Genomic DNA, 19,378 nt, shown 5'->3' on the forward strand with positions numbered 1-19,378 from the left:
CTTGATATTGCTGTTATGAAGTGTCACAAATTTGTCACAACTGACTCTAATTTAGAAAATATTGTCTATAGAATGTTGTTCATCGACGGGGATGAGAGGGAAATCCCTTTGCCGCAGGACGATTTGTTCAGTGTTCGCAGGAAGCCATGGTCGCGTTCCAAGGAGGAGGTGGATGAGCAGCTGAGGATACTTGGCTTTCACCAGCAGCACGACTCCGAGGACGCCGAGCCCTCCGACGGGTACACTGTCACATATCTCGGTGCGTCCTCCAACATGTACCAAGGACAGGCTCCTTCTTCATCATACTACGGAGGTGCCACCTCATGGGAACCGTGGGATGTCTCCAGTTAGGCCAAAAGCCTAAGCTTGGGGGGAGGTATGCCGGCATCACTCATTCATTGCATATTACAATTGCCGGCCATTTGTATATACTTGTTTCGCTTCTTTTGGTTATTTCTCTTTCGGTTATTTTTATTTCAGTAGGCTCTTATTTTAGTTTTTGAAGGTTGTTACTACTGTAGTAACCTTTACTTTTACCTTTTTATTTCATTTGTGTGCCGATAGTTGCCTCTAATATGAGGAAGATGATATTTGGGGAAGTGCTGTCTAAAAAAACAGATTCTGGACTGATACTAAAAAATTCCTAAAAATAGCCAGAACGTTATTTTGATCAGCCAATTTTTGTACATGTTCCCCAGGTTATCATCTAACTTTCATTAGTTGATCACTTTTCAAGTTGAACAGCAGAAGATTTTCGAAAAAAATGATTATTGTACTACTGTCAAGTTTGACGGATTTCTGCCACCTTGTGTTTGTGTGACTCTTTTAGTTTTCATTCTCTTGTTTTTGCTTTGTTTCTTTTCTAAACACAAAAAGACCAAAAATATTTCTGTTGTTTCTCTTTATCATTTGTTTATTTGGTTTCTTGTTCCTATTTTAGTTTATTTACTATTGTTGGTTTGCTATAAGAAAATCCAAAAAGATTTTACTTTCGTTCTTGTTTCCAATTTGAAAACACCAAAAATATTTGTTGTTCTTCTTCGGTTTTGTAAAGTTTATTATGGAGTTCAGCGGTCTCCAGTGGTTGGAGCTTGGTTTTCATTTCATATTATTCAAGTCACACAAGTGAAAGGCAATAATGACGATCTACGACAACTCGACTGTGGTGAGAGACTGGTATGAACTCTATTTGTTTTCATTTTTGTACATATACTCATTCATGTGAGCATGCTTAGTTGGTTCATGTGAGGTATATGTCATTTAATGAAAGTCTAGTAGTTCATGATCTCTCATGTTTAGCTCCAATTTATTAATAATAAGTAGCATGTCATAAATATTTGCTTGCATTGTTTTATTCATAGATAGGTATGACATTGTGGTATCCTCCTCTGAATAATTCATTTGAATTGACTTGGCACATGCTCACGCATGCACATGACTGAAAAACAAAAGTCAATTAAGCCTCGATGACTTACTTTGCTTCAGAGTTCTCGTATCACTTTTATGCCTCCGTTAATTTTATTTTGTCGCAAGCATGATTATGACAGTTATTGCTCTCTTGATTGTCGCTTCCCAGTCTATTGCTAGCTTTCACTTGTACTGAGGGGGAATGCTGCTTGTGCTTCCAAATCCCTGAAAACCAAGTTATTCCAAAGTGTCCACCATAAATACCTATGCATGGCATTTCAAACCATTCCAAGAAAATTTTCATGTGCTACCTTTAAAACCTTCAATGTACTTCTCAATTTGTGTCAATGTTTTATAGCTCATGAGGAAGTATGTGATGTTTCATCTTTCAACCTTGTCATTTACTCCTGACAGACTTTCACCAATGGACTAGTGGCACATCCGCTTATCCAATAATTTTGCAAAAAGAGCTGGCAACGGGGTGCCCAGCCCTAATTAATTAACTTTCATCGATAATTATCTTCACATGTTTTGCCCTGATTTATCAGTAAGCAACTTAATTTGCAAATAGACACTCCTCCATTGTATGTGAATGTTGGAAGGCACCCGAGGATTCGGTTAGCCATGACTTGTGTAAGCAAAGGTTGGGAGGAGTGTCATCCATAATGAAACTAAAATACATGTGTAAACAAAAGAGAAGAGGGATGATTTACCTTGTTGGTAGAGATAACGTCCTTCATGGGAGCCGCTCTTGAAAGTCTGGTTGACGAGGTAGTTAGAGTGCCCACTACCATTCGTTGACAACAACAAACACCTCTCAAAACAATTTTACTTCTGTTTTAAAAATGAAAAGCTCTATCACATGTTAATCCCTGCTTCTCTCTGCGAAGGGTCAATCTTTTACTTTTATGTTGAGTCACCATCCTTTCTTTAAGCACCTTCTTGAGAGCATAATTGTCATTCTTACCGTAATATGTTTGTCCCAGAATATGGTTAACTGTGGTATAACTTTGATGCTTTTATCTTTGATAATATTTACTTCTAGTCTTTCTATGAATTTCAGAGGTGCCTGGGCATTTATGTTTTGCTGCACAAATACGGGCAAGCGAGATACCACTTTATCATATCTTTTTATGAGCATTGCAATCCTGCTGATAGATATGTTTCATGATGCTTATTATTAGTTTGTTGGTATCTTTTTCATGATTGACATAACTATTAGATGACTTTATTTGCATTTATCTTATTATGAATTGCCTAAGTACTCGTCCATATAATGAGAATATTTACATCATATGAGCAAATGTGTTCGTGAAAGTTCTTTTATCGCACTCAGTTGTTAACTGAATTGCTTGAGGACAAGCAATAAGCTAAGCTTGGGGGGAGTTGATACGTCCAAAACGAATCTACTTTCCCGAACACTTTTGCTATTGTTTTGCCTCTAATTTGTGTACTTTGGATACAACTAACACGGATTAACGCTGTTTTCAGCAGAATTGCCCTGGTGTCTTATTTTTGTGCAGAAAATCAACTTTCAGGAAAATCCCCGGAAATAATTGCAATGGGCCTATTTTCACAGAAGACTTACGGAGCCAGAAGACGAGACGGAGGGGGGCCACGAGGTGCGCACACCACATGGCGGCGCGGTGGGCCCCTGGGCCGCGCCGCCCTATGGTGGCGCCGCCTCGGCCAGCCCCCGACGCTCCCCTCTGGACTACTTAAAGCCCTTGACCTGAAAACGCATGGGGGTTCGACCAATTTTCCAGAAGACATGCAGAACTCCGCCGCCGTCGCAGAACCCAATTTCGGGATCAGAAACTCCGTTCTGGCACCCTGCCGGGACAGGGAATTGGAGGAGATCATCGCCATCATCGCCACCGACGCCTCTCCATCAACCATCAATGCTTCCCTCATCCATGTGTGAGTAAATCCCTCGCTGTAGGCTGAAGGGGATGGTAGGGATTGGGTGAGATTGTTCATGTAATAGCCATAAGATTGTTAGGGCATGGTGCCTAGTATCCGTTGTTGGTACTTTTATGATATTGTTGCAACTTGTTATGCTTAATGCTTGTCACTAGGGCCCGAGTGCCAGAATTTCAGATCTGAACATGTTATTGATTCATGATGATATTCATTGTTTTATGATCTTACCTGCAAGTTGTATACACATATTGCTGTCCGGAACCCGAGGCCCCAAAGTGACAGAAATTAGGACAACCGGAGTGGAAGGCTGTGATATGAGGATCACATGTGTTCACGGAGTGCTAATGCTTTGCTCCGGTACTCTATTAAAAGGAGTACCTTAATTACCAGTAGTTTCCCTAGAGGCCCGGCTGCCACCGGCTGGTAGGACAAAAGATGTTGTGCAAGTTTCTCATTGAGAGCACGTACGACTATATACGGAACACATGCCTATGGTTATTTAGTACTTGGATACTGTTTTATTATTATCTGCAAATGCCTAGTCTTGATTATTACATGAGTTATCTTATCCATGCAGCGCCCGTTTATCCATCCCTATGCCTACAGTATTTTAATACTGCTGTTTACTATAATCACTACTGCTGTCTTTATTACACTGCTGCTTATATTTCACTACTGCTACTGCTATAAAACTGTTGCTACCGATAAACTATTGCGAGCAAGTCTGTTTCCAGGTGCAGCTGAATTGACAACTCCGCTGTTAAGGCTTACAAATATTCTTTGGCTCCCCTTGTGTCGAATCAATAAATTGGGTTTTACTTCCCTCGAAGACTATTGCGATCCCCTATACTTGTGGGTCATCAGGCACTCGTTGCAACCGAGTCCACCTTCCGCCGCCTGGCTGCAAGGTCGATGCCATCTCGGCTCGTAGGATGCTGCAAACTGCCCCGCTTGCTCTGCCTTTTCATCTTGCCGCAGACCTGCTCTGCCCTTTCATCTTGCCGCCGGCCGCCCCAAAAACCACGAGCCATAGCAGGGACGGGTTCCCTATCCCGTGGCCAGACGAGATCGGCGGGGCCGGCGATGTACCTTTTTGCGGTGGTCGAGGACAGGGCTCGGTCCACTCGATGTGCTCGGCGCCAGTGATGGTCCTGGAGGAGACTGGCATTGAGGACGACGGGGTCACTCATCGTGCATCGGTGTGTGCTATAGGCCGAACGGGATTTGCATGCTACAAAGGATGCGGTGTCGCGCCTGCTAATTCATGCCGACTATGCTGCAATAGCAGTTCGACGCTGCATCGAGCGACGGTAGCCGATGTTACAAGGTTGGGGCAGCTGTGGAACGGGGACCTACCATGGGTGACGATAATGCCGCGAGCAACGTCGAGTAGTGCTTCCAGGGGCCTTGGGTGGTGGGTGGTGCTATCACTGCTGAGAGCTGGTGCTACGAGCCAAGGTCAAAATTGCGGCTAAGGGCGACGGCAATGCTACCACCTGTGTTCGGTGTTGCTACCATCTTGTGGAGGAGGTGCTGCAAAAGACAAACGGTAATGCTGCCAACAACCCACGATAATGCTACCACCTGCGTCTAGTGTTGCTACCATCGTGTGGCGGAGGTGCTGAAAAGGACAAATGGTAATGTTGCCAACTGCCCATGGCGATGCTACAAACAGTTAGTGACGGTGCTGCAAGCAGCAAGTGAGGTGCTGCCAGCCGGAGTTGGGATGATGTCGGCGGTGCACCGGCGACTAGTATTTAACGATGCTACAATAGTATAAATCTTTTGCTGCAAATATTTTGTGGTTCTACTACTTTAGTACAATTTTGTTGCTACAAGGATTCCAGCGATGTATCCGGCGAGATCCACGTCCGACGGATCATTTTTATTTACTCCTAGTCGAACCTTTTTTGCTTCCACGAAACAAAGTCTGAACAACTCGCAATTCTTCTTCTATTTTTAATCGAACCGTTTTTTTTGCTTCAATAAAGCAAAAGCGGGATCTTTTTTGCTGCGACGAAGCAACATCAGAATTTTTGGCTGAAAGTGGACACGTGGCGCTCAGGGAAGCAGGAGGCTGAAACGATTCTAACCTCCGGAGGATCCTCAGCAGTATCCTTCCGAAAAAGCAACACTACCTCTCTTTTCCATAAGATAAACGGTTTTACCAAACTAAACATGCTTTATATTACGGAACAGAGTGATAATATTCATACGTGTTTTATGTCCTAATAGGGTTTGGGGAAAACACTCGGATTGAACCCGCAAAAAAGAAGAATTGAACAGTTTTTTTATTACTCGAATGGTAGGAACATTTTACGATAAATATATTGCCAGGTCATTTTAAAACCGAGTTGTGAGTATGGTGCGCTCAGGCTCGATCAGTTCTGCCTGTAGGCAATAAATCGCGCGAGGTGGCGCAGCGGCTGGGTGCGGGCATGGTCAAACCGGTCTAGTTCTGCCTCGGCGCTGGCCACAAGCTCGGCGGCGTATGCTCGCGCCCCGTCCACGCCCATCAGCTTCGGGTACGTCGCCTTGTCGGTCGCCAGGTCCTTCCCGGCCGTCTTCCCCAGCTGCTCGGACGTTTGTGTCACGTCCAGCACGTCGTCGACCACCTGGAACAGCAGCCCGACGTAACGCGCGTACCGCCGGATGCTCTCGATATCTTCTTCGCCGGCTCCTCCGACGATGGCTCCGCACACCGCCGCGGCCTCCAGGAGCCGCGCCGTCTTGTGTATGTGGATGTACTCCAGCCTGGCCAGGCCGACGTCCGCGCCCTCGCTGGCCAGGTCCACCACCTCCCCCGCCGCGAGCCCACCCGTGCCCACGGCGTTGGCGAGCTCCGCCACGGCGCGGAGCACGCGGTCGGCCGGCACGCCGTGCTCCACGCAGCCCCGGGCGATGTGCTCGAACGAGAGGGACAGGAGCGCGTCACCCGCGAGGAGCGCGGTGCTGATTCCGAAGGCGACGTGGTTCGTGGGGCATCCGCGCCGGACGTCGTCGTCGTCCATGCACGGGAGGTCGTCGTGGATGAGCGACATGGTGTGAACCATCTCGACTGCGCAGGCCACTGGCATGGCGGCGGCCTCGTCGCCGCCCACCATCTCGCACGCAGCGATCGCGAGCATGGGGCGCACGCGCTTGCCGCCCGCGAGGAGCGAGTAGCGCATGGACTCGCTGAGGCGCTCGGGCTGCACGAGCGGCAGAGCGCGGTCGAGCGCGTCGTTCACGGTCACGGCCTTGGACGCCATGTACCAGTCGAAGCTGAAAAGATCCTCACCCTGTGACCTGGTGGGGTTGGTGATGGGGGTGTGGCTCGTCGGAGTCGGCACAGCGCACCGTACGCTGGTGGTGGAATGCCTAGCATGGAATTGGAGGGAAGCGTTTCTTGGAGAAAAATGGAGCTTGAGACTGGGCGACGGGGTGACATGGTGGACGAGAAAGGGCACGACCTTGGCCATTGGTGCGAGTAGAGAGCGTAAGGGGGCGTACTGAGGCAGCGGTGGAAGAAAATGTGCTGGGATCTACTCGTGGCCGGCGTAGATTTCTGGTATATATAGGAGCAAGTACGAGCGAGGTAAGTTCCGGTGGAATAAATGTTGACGAGCCGTCGCACGCACAGACTTCTTCGAAAATGCTCTTCTTTCCTCAAACACATGGGGCTGACCGGCTTGGATCAAATTGACTTTTATTACGACAAAGGTGATTGGCTAACACATCGATTTTACCGGTAATGGTAATCTACCGTTCACACGGCTAACATGCACATATACCTTCTTTTCCGGAAACGATTACACCACACATGATCATCGATGATAGCCTCGAGCTGAAAACATGTCAAGAATACTCTTCGGGCCTCTTCGGGCCGCTAGAACTTCTCCATGATGATGAGTTTGGATTATAATTGTTTTCACTTCATGGTCTCACAAGTTCTCCCATTACATTGAATCAATTAGTACATCCATAGATCGTTAATGTTTACAAACCAATTCCGCGAATCATTGATCAGATACAATCAGAAGCAAATGTGTGGTCGATAGCAAGTAATGGTCGTCTCACTTTGTAGGTGTCAGGCCGCTAGGGCAGCTGTGTGTTTTTTCTTTTTTTTCCCTCTTTCCCTCGTTTTGGTCCGGTTAAGTTTGACAAACCTGTAGTTTGCTTTGTACTCTTTACCTTTTTGGATCTTTCTCTCTATTGCATGGTTTGAAAAAAAATAGATCGCTAACAACATGATATAGAAATTTTGGTATTCTTCTTCGGAAAAATTAATCAAAGTTAAAGATCAGTTAGAGAAAAGAACGAGACATGGAGCTTCGAAAAAAGTGCCATGTAAACATAGCACTCTCGCTCGTGATTGAAAAAACGTTCTGATCAATGATGCTACACAATACTCTTGTATTCGCAATAGGAAATACATACATGAAGCTGAGGTAGCACCTTATCCATCGATTGAGAATTGTTGAAACTGCAGACTACCCTCTTTCCGCACTCGGTTGTACTTGTAGGTAGACCCAAACATGTAGCAGCATCAAGTGATCATCTAGTGTGAACATCAAGGACTGTTGAAGGGTCTCGTTCTTCTCGTGCCGTGCGCTTCTTTTGTTTCTTGGTAGGCTCCCGTCGCTGCTCCGGTCCTGGACATCTGCTGCCGCCGCAACCGTACGTACGCTGCTGTCGAGGTTCAAGACGTATGACCACAAAACCTCCGCCGCCATTGAAGCACATCTCGCCTAACACATCCAACATAATTCTCATCTTCCCCTGCTGGGCGTACCCGAAGATGAGCGAGTTCCAGGACATCGCTTAACATCAAATATATGGTGCAATTGGATCTTTGTTCGCGTCAGATCGGGGTCCAAAACACCTCCCGTCGCCTCTGATCAGGCCACCATGGACATGTGAAGCCAGCGACGCTGAAACCATTGATCTGATGCCGACGATCTCCTACCGAATCTTGATGGCTTTCAACAACGGCTTCTCCTTCGTGGAGACAGGCGCAAGCACCAAATTCGCCTCCCAGATCCTCTTCCTGTCAATGCATGGTAGTACGGCCAGTCCGGCGCCGATTGCGTATTCAACAATACAATCTCTCTTAGATATCTATAGTACAAATGCCCGTGCGTTGCCACGGGACACAAATTTCATTTCTAATGGCACATATATCAGGGATACATATTTCCTTACAGAATACACATTTATTCTAGCAAAGAACTTAAATGGAATCAATTTTGTCCACACTATGGTTCAACTCTAATCACCGACTCATTGTAGGCACACATGTTCACAAAAGATGCAAGAAACTTGAAATCCAACGATAAAGCGAAAATACTGTTATATTTTTCGACCAAGTAGTCACATAAAAATCATTCCTTGCACAAATCTATCAACACGATTCCACTTACTTCTATCACTGCGCGCGCCATGGAGGGCTCCGCTGCTGCTTCCAGAGTGGATGGTCGATCCCCTCGCCACTTTGCTTGCAGATGGAGGAGGCAATCTTCGGGCCATGGCCCTAGTGGGTGCTGTTCTGGCCCGGGAACTCCTACTCTGTGCCATCCCAGCCCGCTGGCGCTGACCTGCGCATCCTCGAGCTCGGCGCGGAGGGATTGGGGTGATGCCGTCCCACGGGTTCGTCGGCAACAAGGAGCGACTCCAGTCCGCCCACGCTCCTGCAATAAGGAGCGCCGCTGCGACCACCGATTGGTACCCGTGCTCGGCATACTTCGTCGACGGTGAGGAATTCGAAATCCCCATTTGGATAGTTTGAGACATAAAATATGTCCAAATATTAGGAAAATTGGGTCTATACCATTAAAATATCCGCTCTTTTGGTTTATGCCATCAAAAACTTCTTGTTTAGGTTTGTACCACCCAAAGATTGCAACGTTATTGATTTTGGCCATTCCGTCTGCTTCGAAATCCCCATTTGGATAGTTTCAGATCTTTATTTTGGCCGTTAATTAATTTAACTACCCATGTGGCCAAAACCAGTGAACTCAATAATTCCTCTTCACCGTGAACTGAACTCACGAGCAGAGCTTGTTCAAAAAAAAAAGGACTCACGAGCAGAGTTCACACAGAAACCCCGGCCACCCCATAGCCTTCCCGACGGCAACTACCACATCCCCGGAGCCCGGCGGAGGATCTCCTCGGTGGCATGCCTCCATCCCTACCGAATCGCGGTCACGGAGGCATGGATCTAAGCGGCCTGTCCAGCCGCCCGAAACCCTAGCCGGAGCGGCCTGCGAGCTCGTCGACGCGGCCGGCCGCCGCCGCCGCCGCACTTCGTCCGGCCGAGCTCTTTTTCCGTCTGCGGCACGACCCCGAAGCCCGCGACGCCCGACCTTCCCGTGCTCGTCCCCGACTGCCCCCTGCGTATTCTTGCTGCTCGCTGGGATGGACCCTCGCTCAACCTGGGTAATGTTCTCTTACCTGTATAAATACTTGTATTTGTGTATGAGCACAGGACCTACGATTTGTTGTGAGGAGTTCCTAATTTTTGTTCTTTGTTCCATGTGTTTCTATCTAGTGTAGGATTGATCCCAAAAAAGCCGGTCGATTAGAGATTTTCATGATGAGAGGGTACTGTGGTCATCATTAACGGAGACTTCACAGAGTAATGTTCTCTTACCTGGGTATTCTTGCTGCTCACTGGGATGGACCCTCGCTCAACCTCGGTAATGTTCTCTTACCTGTATAAATACTTGTATTTGTGTATGAGCACAGGACCTACGATTTGTTGTGAGGAGTTCCTAATTTTTGTTCTTTGTTCCATGTGTTTCTATCTAGTGTAGGATTGAACCCAAAAAAGCCAGTCGATTAGAGATTTTCATGATGAAAGGGTACTGTGGTCATCATTAACGGAGACTTCACAGAGTAATGTTCTCTTACCTGGGTATTCTTGCTGCTCACTGGGATGGACCCTCGCTCAACCTGGGTAATGTTCTCTTACCTGTATAAATACTTGTATTTGTGTATGAGCACAGGACCTACGATTTGTTGTGAGGAGTTCCTAATTTTTGTTCTTTGTTCCATGTGTTTCTATCTAGTGTAGGATTGAACCCAAAAAAACCGGTCGATTAGAGATTTTCATGATGAAAGGGTACTGTGGTCATCATTAACAGAGACTTCACAGAGTTGGTAAGAATCAAAAGGATTGCAACCTTTCGGTGGTACAAACCTAAACAAGAAGTTTTTGATGGTATAAACCTAAAGATTGGATTTTTTAATGGCGCAGACCCAATTTCCCCCCAAATATTAATGAACTTTGAATGATCCTTTACATCTTCAGGTGCTTCTCTTGTATTTTTTCAGTTCTAAAGTATTGCGCTAGCATGATCATGAGAACATAGGTGCGATCTGAAAGAATAACAATCTTGTTTATATTTCAACATGGAAACTCTACATTCTGCAAATATAGCTCTGGATGCTATTTTTCTCCACTGGTCTTTTCTTATTTCTGAGGAATGATGAGAATATTTCTGTGGAAAATGTATTCTTACAGCTACAACTTGAGGAGTTAGACATTAATATTAGCATGCTCTCCACACATTTGTTATTTTAAGCCCTAGGTGAACGTCTGCATGAATATTGAGGAGCCTGATGAACATTGAGAAGAATTCAATTGGTTGTTTCCCAACAGGAGTCACACTCCTGTATAAAAGCTGATGCACCTTCCAGGTGTATTCTCGAAAACAAATCTGTCAGATACCCATGACCCAGTGACTAATTGAAGACTTATTGGATTAGGATTAGTGCACTTACCAAATATTATGAACTTCATAATTTTTGTGGGAACATCCACTTTTGCTTTTGTCGATGCTAGAAGGATATTAATATTGTTTGAACAGTTCCAAGTTCCAGGGTGTGTACTTGTGATTTATTTAGTGCACATTTAACTGCTAATTTTGTTGTGACAACTCCATGCAGTGGCACTAGATGTTGATGACCAGCAAGTGAGGTTGATTCGTGTTAGCAAACTTTTGACATTCACAGGTATGTTTATATTACCGAACACAGAGTATTTTATGCCATCACCATTCTTTGTTTGCTACTTTCTGTATGCACCTTATGCATATCCTAAGTACTTTTCAAGTTGGAGTTTCTCAGAAACTGGTTAACCACAAGTCCACAAACAATAGAATAGAAAACACTTGTATCGTAATAATTGAATGGCCATTACACCGAGAACAAGGTTTGTGACCAAGAATTACAGTGTATTTCGTTCTAATACTAATAATAATTCATGGGCATACATGAGTCTTTGCTGTTGAGGATAAAAGTTGCCCCCTGTTCATGGAATACAGCCTTGTCGGACGTAGGTTTGTATAGAAACTCATCTTCAACCTGAGTCGAACAAACACTCTGATCCGTCTCCTTATGTATTTCAGATTTGGGGTAAGGGTTAGACGATATGACTCCAGATCACCATCAATGCATGGCATGAAGACAATATGTGACTCGTCTATTGATCTCAAAGCCCCTACAACATATATACATATATAATAAATAAATATTATAATACACATGTATGCTCAAGATTTAGTGAAGACAACTACACGTAGCTTGTAATATACCTTGCGCCACGCTGTACCGAAGATTTGATGCAGCCAAGGTCCACATATGTTGTTCGGCAAGCCGCCACTATGTCATGTGACGTGACACGTGCTTGTCCCATATGTGCAGAGCAAGGTATTGTCCACTTGTAAAGTACCAATCATTAGTAAACCCATAGTTAGAAGAATAATAAAACAACCGAAGACTTTTTTTTATCTTACTTGGTATTCATCAGGAAGACATCTCGGCAAGGGGTTCTACGATTCTTTGAATTGTGAAACATGACAGGGCTGACATGTATGACAATACCCTGAACATCTACAAATGCATGATAGTAACAACATCAGTAGTTTAATTAGTTAAAATTAGTTAAAATATAAAAAATTATACCTACCTACGAATCGATTTGTTTCTAATTCTCGTGGTCACTTCGAAATTGGCGAACCGTGTCGGAAGTTCAGGGATGCGAATGTTAGGGTGAGTAGGACAAATCTCTGTACGAGAGTCCATGTGAATGTAGTAATCTATTGGTGTGAACAATCCAAATGGTGGTGGAGCCTCAGAAATCTGGAACCCCACCCTTTTGAAATAGTACACCTCACCGACATGAAGCTCAGTGTTGCAACGTTCTGCTAGCTGCCGATACGCTATCGCCTCCATCTTGTCTCCCTGTCAAATTGCAAAAGATAGACACTTATGAAAATATAGCCATTTTGCAAAAGATACCAACATTTTACCAATAATTATGCATGCAATACCAGTAAGTACCACACATTCCTGTTAAAATAGCACCTTTGCACTACTGGGTATGAAAGAATAGATGCATTTCCGTTAAACTTGTATGGGAACCTGGACATCACATAATTATGGGAACCTGGACTATAATCATTTTATTCTGAAGCTTGGGCGCTGCTATACTGCCTTACTCATGGTCCTTATTTGCATCCTATTTTCAAGAATGTCTACTGGACTGCTTTTCAAGAATATTATGAAATGCTCCTTACATCCTAACGAATTGAAAGAAACACATGCAGATAATGTATGCAGCAAGGAGCATTTACATAGCATTGCGAGAAGAAAGTTGTAGCTACTGGATACCAATATTGCATTAGAGGACTCACATTTGTATCAGCTAGGATGGCGTGGTAAATAAGATCTCCCATCCGAGTCACTTTAATTCGCGTGGTCACAATTTTCGCGATCGTCACCCAACCATGACGAAACTAACATGCCTAAGAAATGAGAAGAACACATGTATCAGTCAAACTAACAAATGAAATCTTTGATGCAGTATTATAGTGTAGAAAGAAGAAGTTACAAGTGAGGATTCCAGGCGAAGCGAGAGTACGGCCTTGGTGGCATTATTCTCTTCGAGCAGGCGCGTCCGAAGCTAAGTTGTAGTGCCATGGTTACTTCGTAAGGTTGAAGATTGGTTGCACCATATTCTGCTAATTTCTAGGCCGGTTCCTGCTTTTGTACATCAAGTATTATGCCTGGGTGCTATTCACGTCGTCATTAACCTTGATTCCATTTTTCTTCATATTACCTTATGGGACGATCTTGATTATGGAATGATCTTGATTATGGCGCGAAATTGATTCTGGGCGAGTTTGACTGGGCGTGATTACATTCCTTTTGGGAATTATGGGACGATCTTGATTATGGGGCGAGATTGATTCCGGGCACATTCCTTCTGGGCGAGATTGATTCTGGACGAGATTACATATGTCAGCGATTTCTGGTGCGGCCCATTCGGTGCGGCCCATTTGGGTGACGACCAAAACTGGTTGTAGTGAGAGGTAGGCAGAATAGGGAACATGTTCCTCCTTTTTAAGTAGTGTAGATGTAGATATATTCTGTCTCTCACGCACGAGCTGGTAGCAAAGCCTCAATGGTAGCAAAGCCTCAATGGACAATGGCTCAATTTCTCCCACACAACCATCGCATGCAGTTTGATTCTACAAGCACATCTCCGGTAACCACTGAGATTCTTTAATTTGGAACAGGACAATAATCTAATCTACTCACTAACAACCAGGACACATGATGAAATTGCGTGGCTCGTACAGATCTGAGAAGAACAGAAGAGCAGGTCCATAAAAGGTAGCCGATTCTTGAATGAGCTGCTGTGTGGCCGGCTTGCTCTTTCCACCACACGTAATTTCAGGCGGAGAATCATGTGTATTCCAACCGATTCAGGAGCTGGGCTTATGACCGAGAAGCCATCGTGAACTGCTATCTGTAGGGCCCACCCTGACTATCTCTTTCCTCGATCTCGCCTAGCACACATACTTTATGTCTCTCTCTCGGCGGATATCACCTCCGCCGCCGGCAAAATCTGGCGAGCTGGCGCCGCCCTGGAATGATTCATCGCGGGCTAGGCCCTCTCCACCTTGCCCGGACCGATTCCCCAATCGGCATACTACTTGGGATTGTGATTGGGATCGAGATCTAACGCCTGGATCTTGAAGGTTAACGTGAAGCAGAGGAAGAAGTAGGACAGATGTATATTAAGTAGAGGAGGGGGCGGCGTGCGCCACAGGGGAGGAGACCGGGCCGGACTCGAGTTCATGGTGATCACGACACGCCGTGGGTGGGGGCGCAGTCTCCAGAAGCTTCTGGATTACAGAAGGATGGGTGAGACAGGAGGACGGAAGAGCTTTTATTTTGAGATGAGGACGGAAGATTTAGGCGGTCAGGAGGACTCGTGAATCCTGCGTGTCGTGGGTCATCCAAACGAACCGTTTTTTTAACTTGGCGGTGGCACTCTTGGTAAATACCTGTCTGGTGGAAGGGCAAATCGGTAAAATTCTGGACGGACCAACAAGAAACCTTATTTTCTTTATTATTAGGTATAGATATAGATATAGATATAGATATAGATAGATATAGATATAGAACTAATAATTGAAATACAAGTGAAATTTTTATGAAATTAGAGAGATACATGAAAAATATTGTGAAACATTGTGAAAAAAAGTGAAACTGCTGACGTCACTCCGATTTATTTTATAAAAATATTCGTGTTGCGGTTAATGTTTCAATTATGTTTTAGATTTATTTCATAATTTTGTAAAAGAATTAGTCACCACATGGGTGACACCAATGCTAATGACACTCCTGTAGGTGAAGTTGCCTTTAAAAAGAAGTTTTCGAGTGATTGGTTTACTGACTTCGTGAGACAGAGACTGGGACTCCGGTGGGAGGATCTTTCGAGAGATGGATACCTTGTTTCTTCCTCACTGCATGATTTGTACGATTCGCAGTGATTAAGCAGCTGTTGTTTACATTATCCCAACGAAGATGCTCTGTTTTTTTTGTTGAACATGTAAAGATTTTATTACATCTAACAACACTTTACAGAGAGGAGTGTGAACGGACTCACACTTAACAAGGAGAGAACATCTCTACCCGGACAAAGACATGTGTCCGAAGAAAGGCACCCAACAAGTAGAGTCCTCTTCTGAATTCTAAGCGCTAGATTTGCTTGATGATGTGCCTTTACATTATAACACCTGTTGATATGGGCTACCCTGCTACGATGGAAAGTAGAGGATGCATGTATTGTAGCAAGGATAGGTTTAATGTTCCAGTGACCTGCGTCTTTGAAGATGGATGTTGCCGCTGCTGCCGACACCAACACAGAGCAATCTGTGAAGAATTTTGGTTCGTCTATGTGAAGTGCTTCAGCCAACATGGTGGCAAGGAGCAGCCCAAACGCTTCAGCCTGGAGGGGTGAAGATGCCGGTGGAGACAAAGCTGACACATCTAGCTGCTGGCAGTGTTGATTGTCTTCCAATCGCATGATGATGCCTATGCCTGCGGAAGTTGATTGGATATTTTCTTCATTTTTCCATGCCGCATCACAGAAGATGGCATTACCTACAACCAAAGAAGAATCCTGCAATGGAACAGGCCGTTGGTCCATAACATTAGTGGATTTCTGTTCCTGTTGTGTCTTCATATCGTCTAGCTTTGATTCCTGCATGATGGCGTTAGCTACAGGAAATACTTGTGATGGCCCGCAAATTTTTCTACCAAATAGAGCATCATTCCTTGCCTTCCAAAGACACCACAAGAATGTGTATAGACTAGTAGTATTGATATGAGGATGATTAGAAGCAAGCAAAGCCTGAACCATCTGAGCCACTGAATGATGGTTTGCAGCAATAACCTCTGTTCTAATAAACCAGGGAGAGGAGAACCATGCAGCTTTTGAGAAAGGGCAGAGAAAAAGCATGTGCATTTCATCCTCTAGGCCACCACATCTAGCACAAGTTTCACCTATATGTTTGGAGAATTTACTTGCTCTCTTACCCGTTGTAAGCGCTCGGCGAAGTAATCTCCATGCGAAAGTTTGGACTCTTGGGGCCATGAGTTTCTGCTTCCATACCTGATTGAGAAGGTTAACTACATGGGTTGGAACAGATTTCGGCCTCTGATTTGCCGGTAGTGCCAGATTATTGAAGCAGTGTTTGTAAGCACTTTTGGAAGTACATTCACCTGCAGGGGTTAGTTTCCAAACCAAGATATCTTGTCCAATAGCATTAACAATGGGAGTTTGCAATATATCATCAGCAGTATTAGCAGCAAACAAAGATTTGACAAGCTGAATATCCCAAGTTTTTTGATTTGGAACCCAAAGGTCCTTAACAACAGCCGGGTAATTATAGGGAGGTTGTTGAATAATCAGATTTTCATAAATGGATTGCCATTGTGAGAACCAAGGTGAACTCCAAATGGAGCTACTGCCATCAACAATTTGGCAAAAAGAAGCTGAGATTAACAAAGGTCTAACCTTGAGAATTGCTGCCCAAAAGGCGGATTTTGGCATGTTTTTCTTTGCCCTCCAAATGGATGTGTCGCTATGGTACTTCGACTTAAGTATTAGAGCAAGATGACTTTGGGGCTCCTTTGCTAGCCTCCAAGCCGCCGAGAGAATTAGACCTTGGTTAATAGCCTGCAAGATTCTAATTCCTAGGCCACCAATTCTTTTTTCCGTGCAAATGTCTGCCCATGCTCTTAAGCAAAGAGTCTTCATAGATGGTTCTTCTTTCACCCCTGTCCACCAAAAATTCCTAATAATAGCTGTGAGTTTCGCTAGGAATTTTTTTGAGAAGAGAATATTTGACATATAGTAAGCGGGGATAGAGGAAAACACAGATTTAATAAGTGTTAATCGTGCTGCATGTGAAAGCCTATTAGCTTTGTAGGCACTCAGCTTTGATTTAAACTTGTCATAGATGAAGTTGTATGCTGCTGATCTATCCTTTGCTGGAAGTGTGAGTGGGTGTCCTAAATGGATAGTGTTGTTGTCAATGTCCGAAACCGGGAAAATTTCCTTGATGTCTTGTTTGACCTGCAAATTAACCTTTTTACTGAACATTATACCTGATTTGTTCCAGTTTGGGAGCTGACCCAAATGTTGACAAAATTGTTGCAAGATATGTGATATAGTGTTTGCATCCTGCATACTAGCTTTTCCACAAACCAAGAGATCATCCGCAAACATCAGAGAATGAATCGGAGGGCAATTCGAACCAAGAGAAATACCAGATAGGTGGTTGACCTGAATAGCTTCTTGTAGCGCGAGGGAAAGCTCATTTACTGCAAGAACAAATAGCGAAGGCGACAAAGAACATCCTTGCCTTATGCCTCTACTACTTTTAAATTGGGCAAAAGATTGACCATTAATAATAACTGAAAACATAGGCGACGAGATGCAAGCATGGATCAAATTTATGAAATGGCCATGAAGCCCTAAGCGTGTAAGAGCAGAAACAATAAAATGCCATTCAATTCTGTCAAACGCTTTGGCTAAATCGATTTTTAGCATAAAATCAGAGCCATCCCAAGAATTAAGAGACAAAGACTGAGCAATTTCTTGAGCTACAATAATATTATTACTAATACGTCTACCTTCAACAAAAGCTTGTTGAGAGGGATGTATATAGTCTGGTAAGTGTGGTTTCAGTCTATTAGCCAAAGATTTTGCAATTATTTTGTAAATAACGTTGCAAAGGCTGATGGGCCTATAGTCTGAAGGAACATGGCAAACCAGTTTTTTTGGAATGAGAACAATTTGATTTTCATTGAGACGAGGAGGGAGCTTACCCGTGATGTAGAAGTTTCTAACCAGATTAGTAACATCTTCTCCAATCCAGCTCCAAACCGATGTGTAGAATCCTACATTAAACCCATCAGGTCCTGGCGAAGCATTTCTCCTCATGGACTTGAGAATTTCCCAAACTTCTTGCTTGTCTGGGATCGAGTTTGTAAAATCCTGTTCACCTTGTGGATGAGAGGTATTCATGAACGGCCTATCATTGTTAGGACACAAGGAGCGGAAAATATTTTTAAAATAGTCAACAAATTCATTAGCAATGTCTTTAGGGTCAAAAAGATTATTTCCACGAGCATCTTTAATGGACACAATACGATTGTGTCGCTTGCGCTTGAGGACAGCATTATGAAAAAAAGAAGTGTTCCTGTCGCCTTGAGTAGCCCAGTGTTTTTTCACTCTTTGCCTGTAGAATTCTGTAAGTTTTGTCATGTTTTCTTCATACTGAGATATAAGCTTTACCTCGAGGGAGTGATCTTGGTCTGGAATAGGCTGCATTTGGATGGAGTTGATTTGTTGTTGAAGCGTATCAACTATCAAGTTGATGTTGAATCGGCTTTTTCTTCTTGCACCATTTCTTTAGAGTACCTGCAAGGTTAGTCATTCTAGAATGGAAAGGTTTGTTAGCGGACAATTCCCAAGCCGTTTTAGCTATGTTAAACAGTGTGGTCTTTTTGATCTTGGCTTTAGCGGTCATGCTTACACTTGGACAAATAAACGTTTCACATCTAATATTATTTTCGAAATACTTGATCGCTGTCTTGCAAATGCTGAATGGTGTGATTTGTTTCCAATACAAATGTGTTTATCCTTCCTAATGTTTGGTGATCATGCTCCTATTCTTTTATCAACTCAATCTCAATATCGTAGACCAAAGCTAAAATTTAAATTTGAGATTTGGTGGACTATGGAAGAAGATGCCCTGTTAGGGGAGGCATCATATTCCTCCCGGCGTGGACAACCTAACTCTACATACTATGGTGTTCTTGGCAAAATGGACAATGTGGCTTACCTATCTCTCTCACCCGCTCTCCGAATTATGGATTGTGTCAGATAAAGTCATATATTTGAGGTAGCTTGTAAGAGCATCTCTAAGAGACACTTAGCCGTGCTAAAAATAATTATACATCGCCGGTTTTTTGCTTTTTTGGGCGCGGGCGCGTCTCTAGGTTCTCCAAACGTGCGAAAAAGTACAGTGTGGAAACAACGCTTTACCAGACGCTAAAATGCAGTGCCAGAAACAAGTTTTGCATACACATTGATTGAAAATAAGATCAAACATGCTACTAAAATAGGTTTATAAAACGATAACAAGAACAATAATTAAACGGATACAATAGAAACATCTAATCGGAGAAGGTCGTCCGATTC

General features: G+C 44.1%; 1 protein-coding gene across 1 annotated transcript; it reads right to left on the reverse strand.

Annotated features, from left to right (window-relative positions):
• Positions 1–5,534: 5,534 nt before the first annotated feature.
• LOC127297412 (geranylgeranyl pyrophosphate synthase 7, chloroplastic) lies at positions 5,535–6,847 on the reverse strand. The gene has a single exon (XM_051327721.2). The coding sequence runs from the start codon at positions 6,789–6,791 to the stop codon at positions 5,712–5,714; it is 1,080 nt and encodes a 359-aa protein (XP_051183681.1). The 5' UTR covers positions 6,792–6,847; the 3' UTR covers positions 5,535–5,711.
• Between the last annotated feature and the right edge of the window lie 12,531 nt (positions 6,848–19,378).

Source organism: Lolium perenne, chromosome 1 (genome assembly GCF_019359855.2).
Source record: "Lolium perenne isolate Kyuss_39 chromosome 1, Kyuss_2.0, whole genome shotgun sequence".
Taxonomy (NCBI): Eukaryota; Viridiplantae; Streptophyta; class Magnoliopsida; order Poales; family Poaceae; genus Lolium; species Lolium perenne.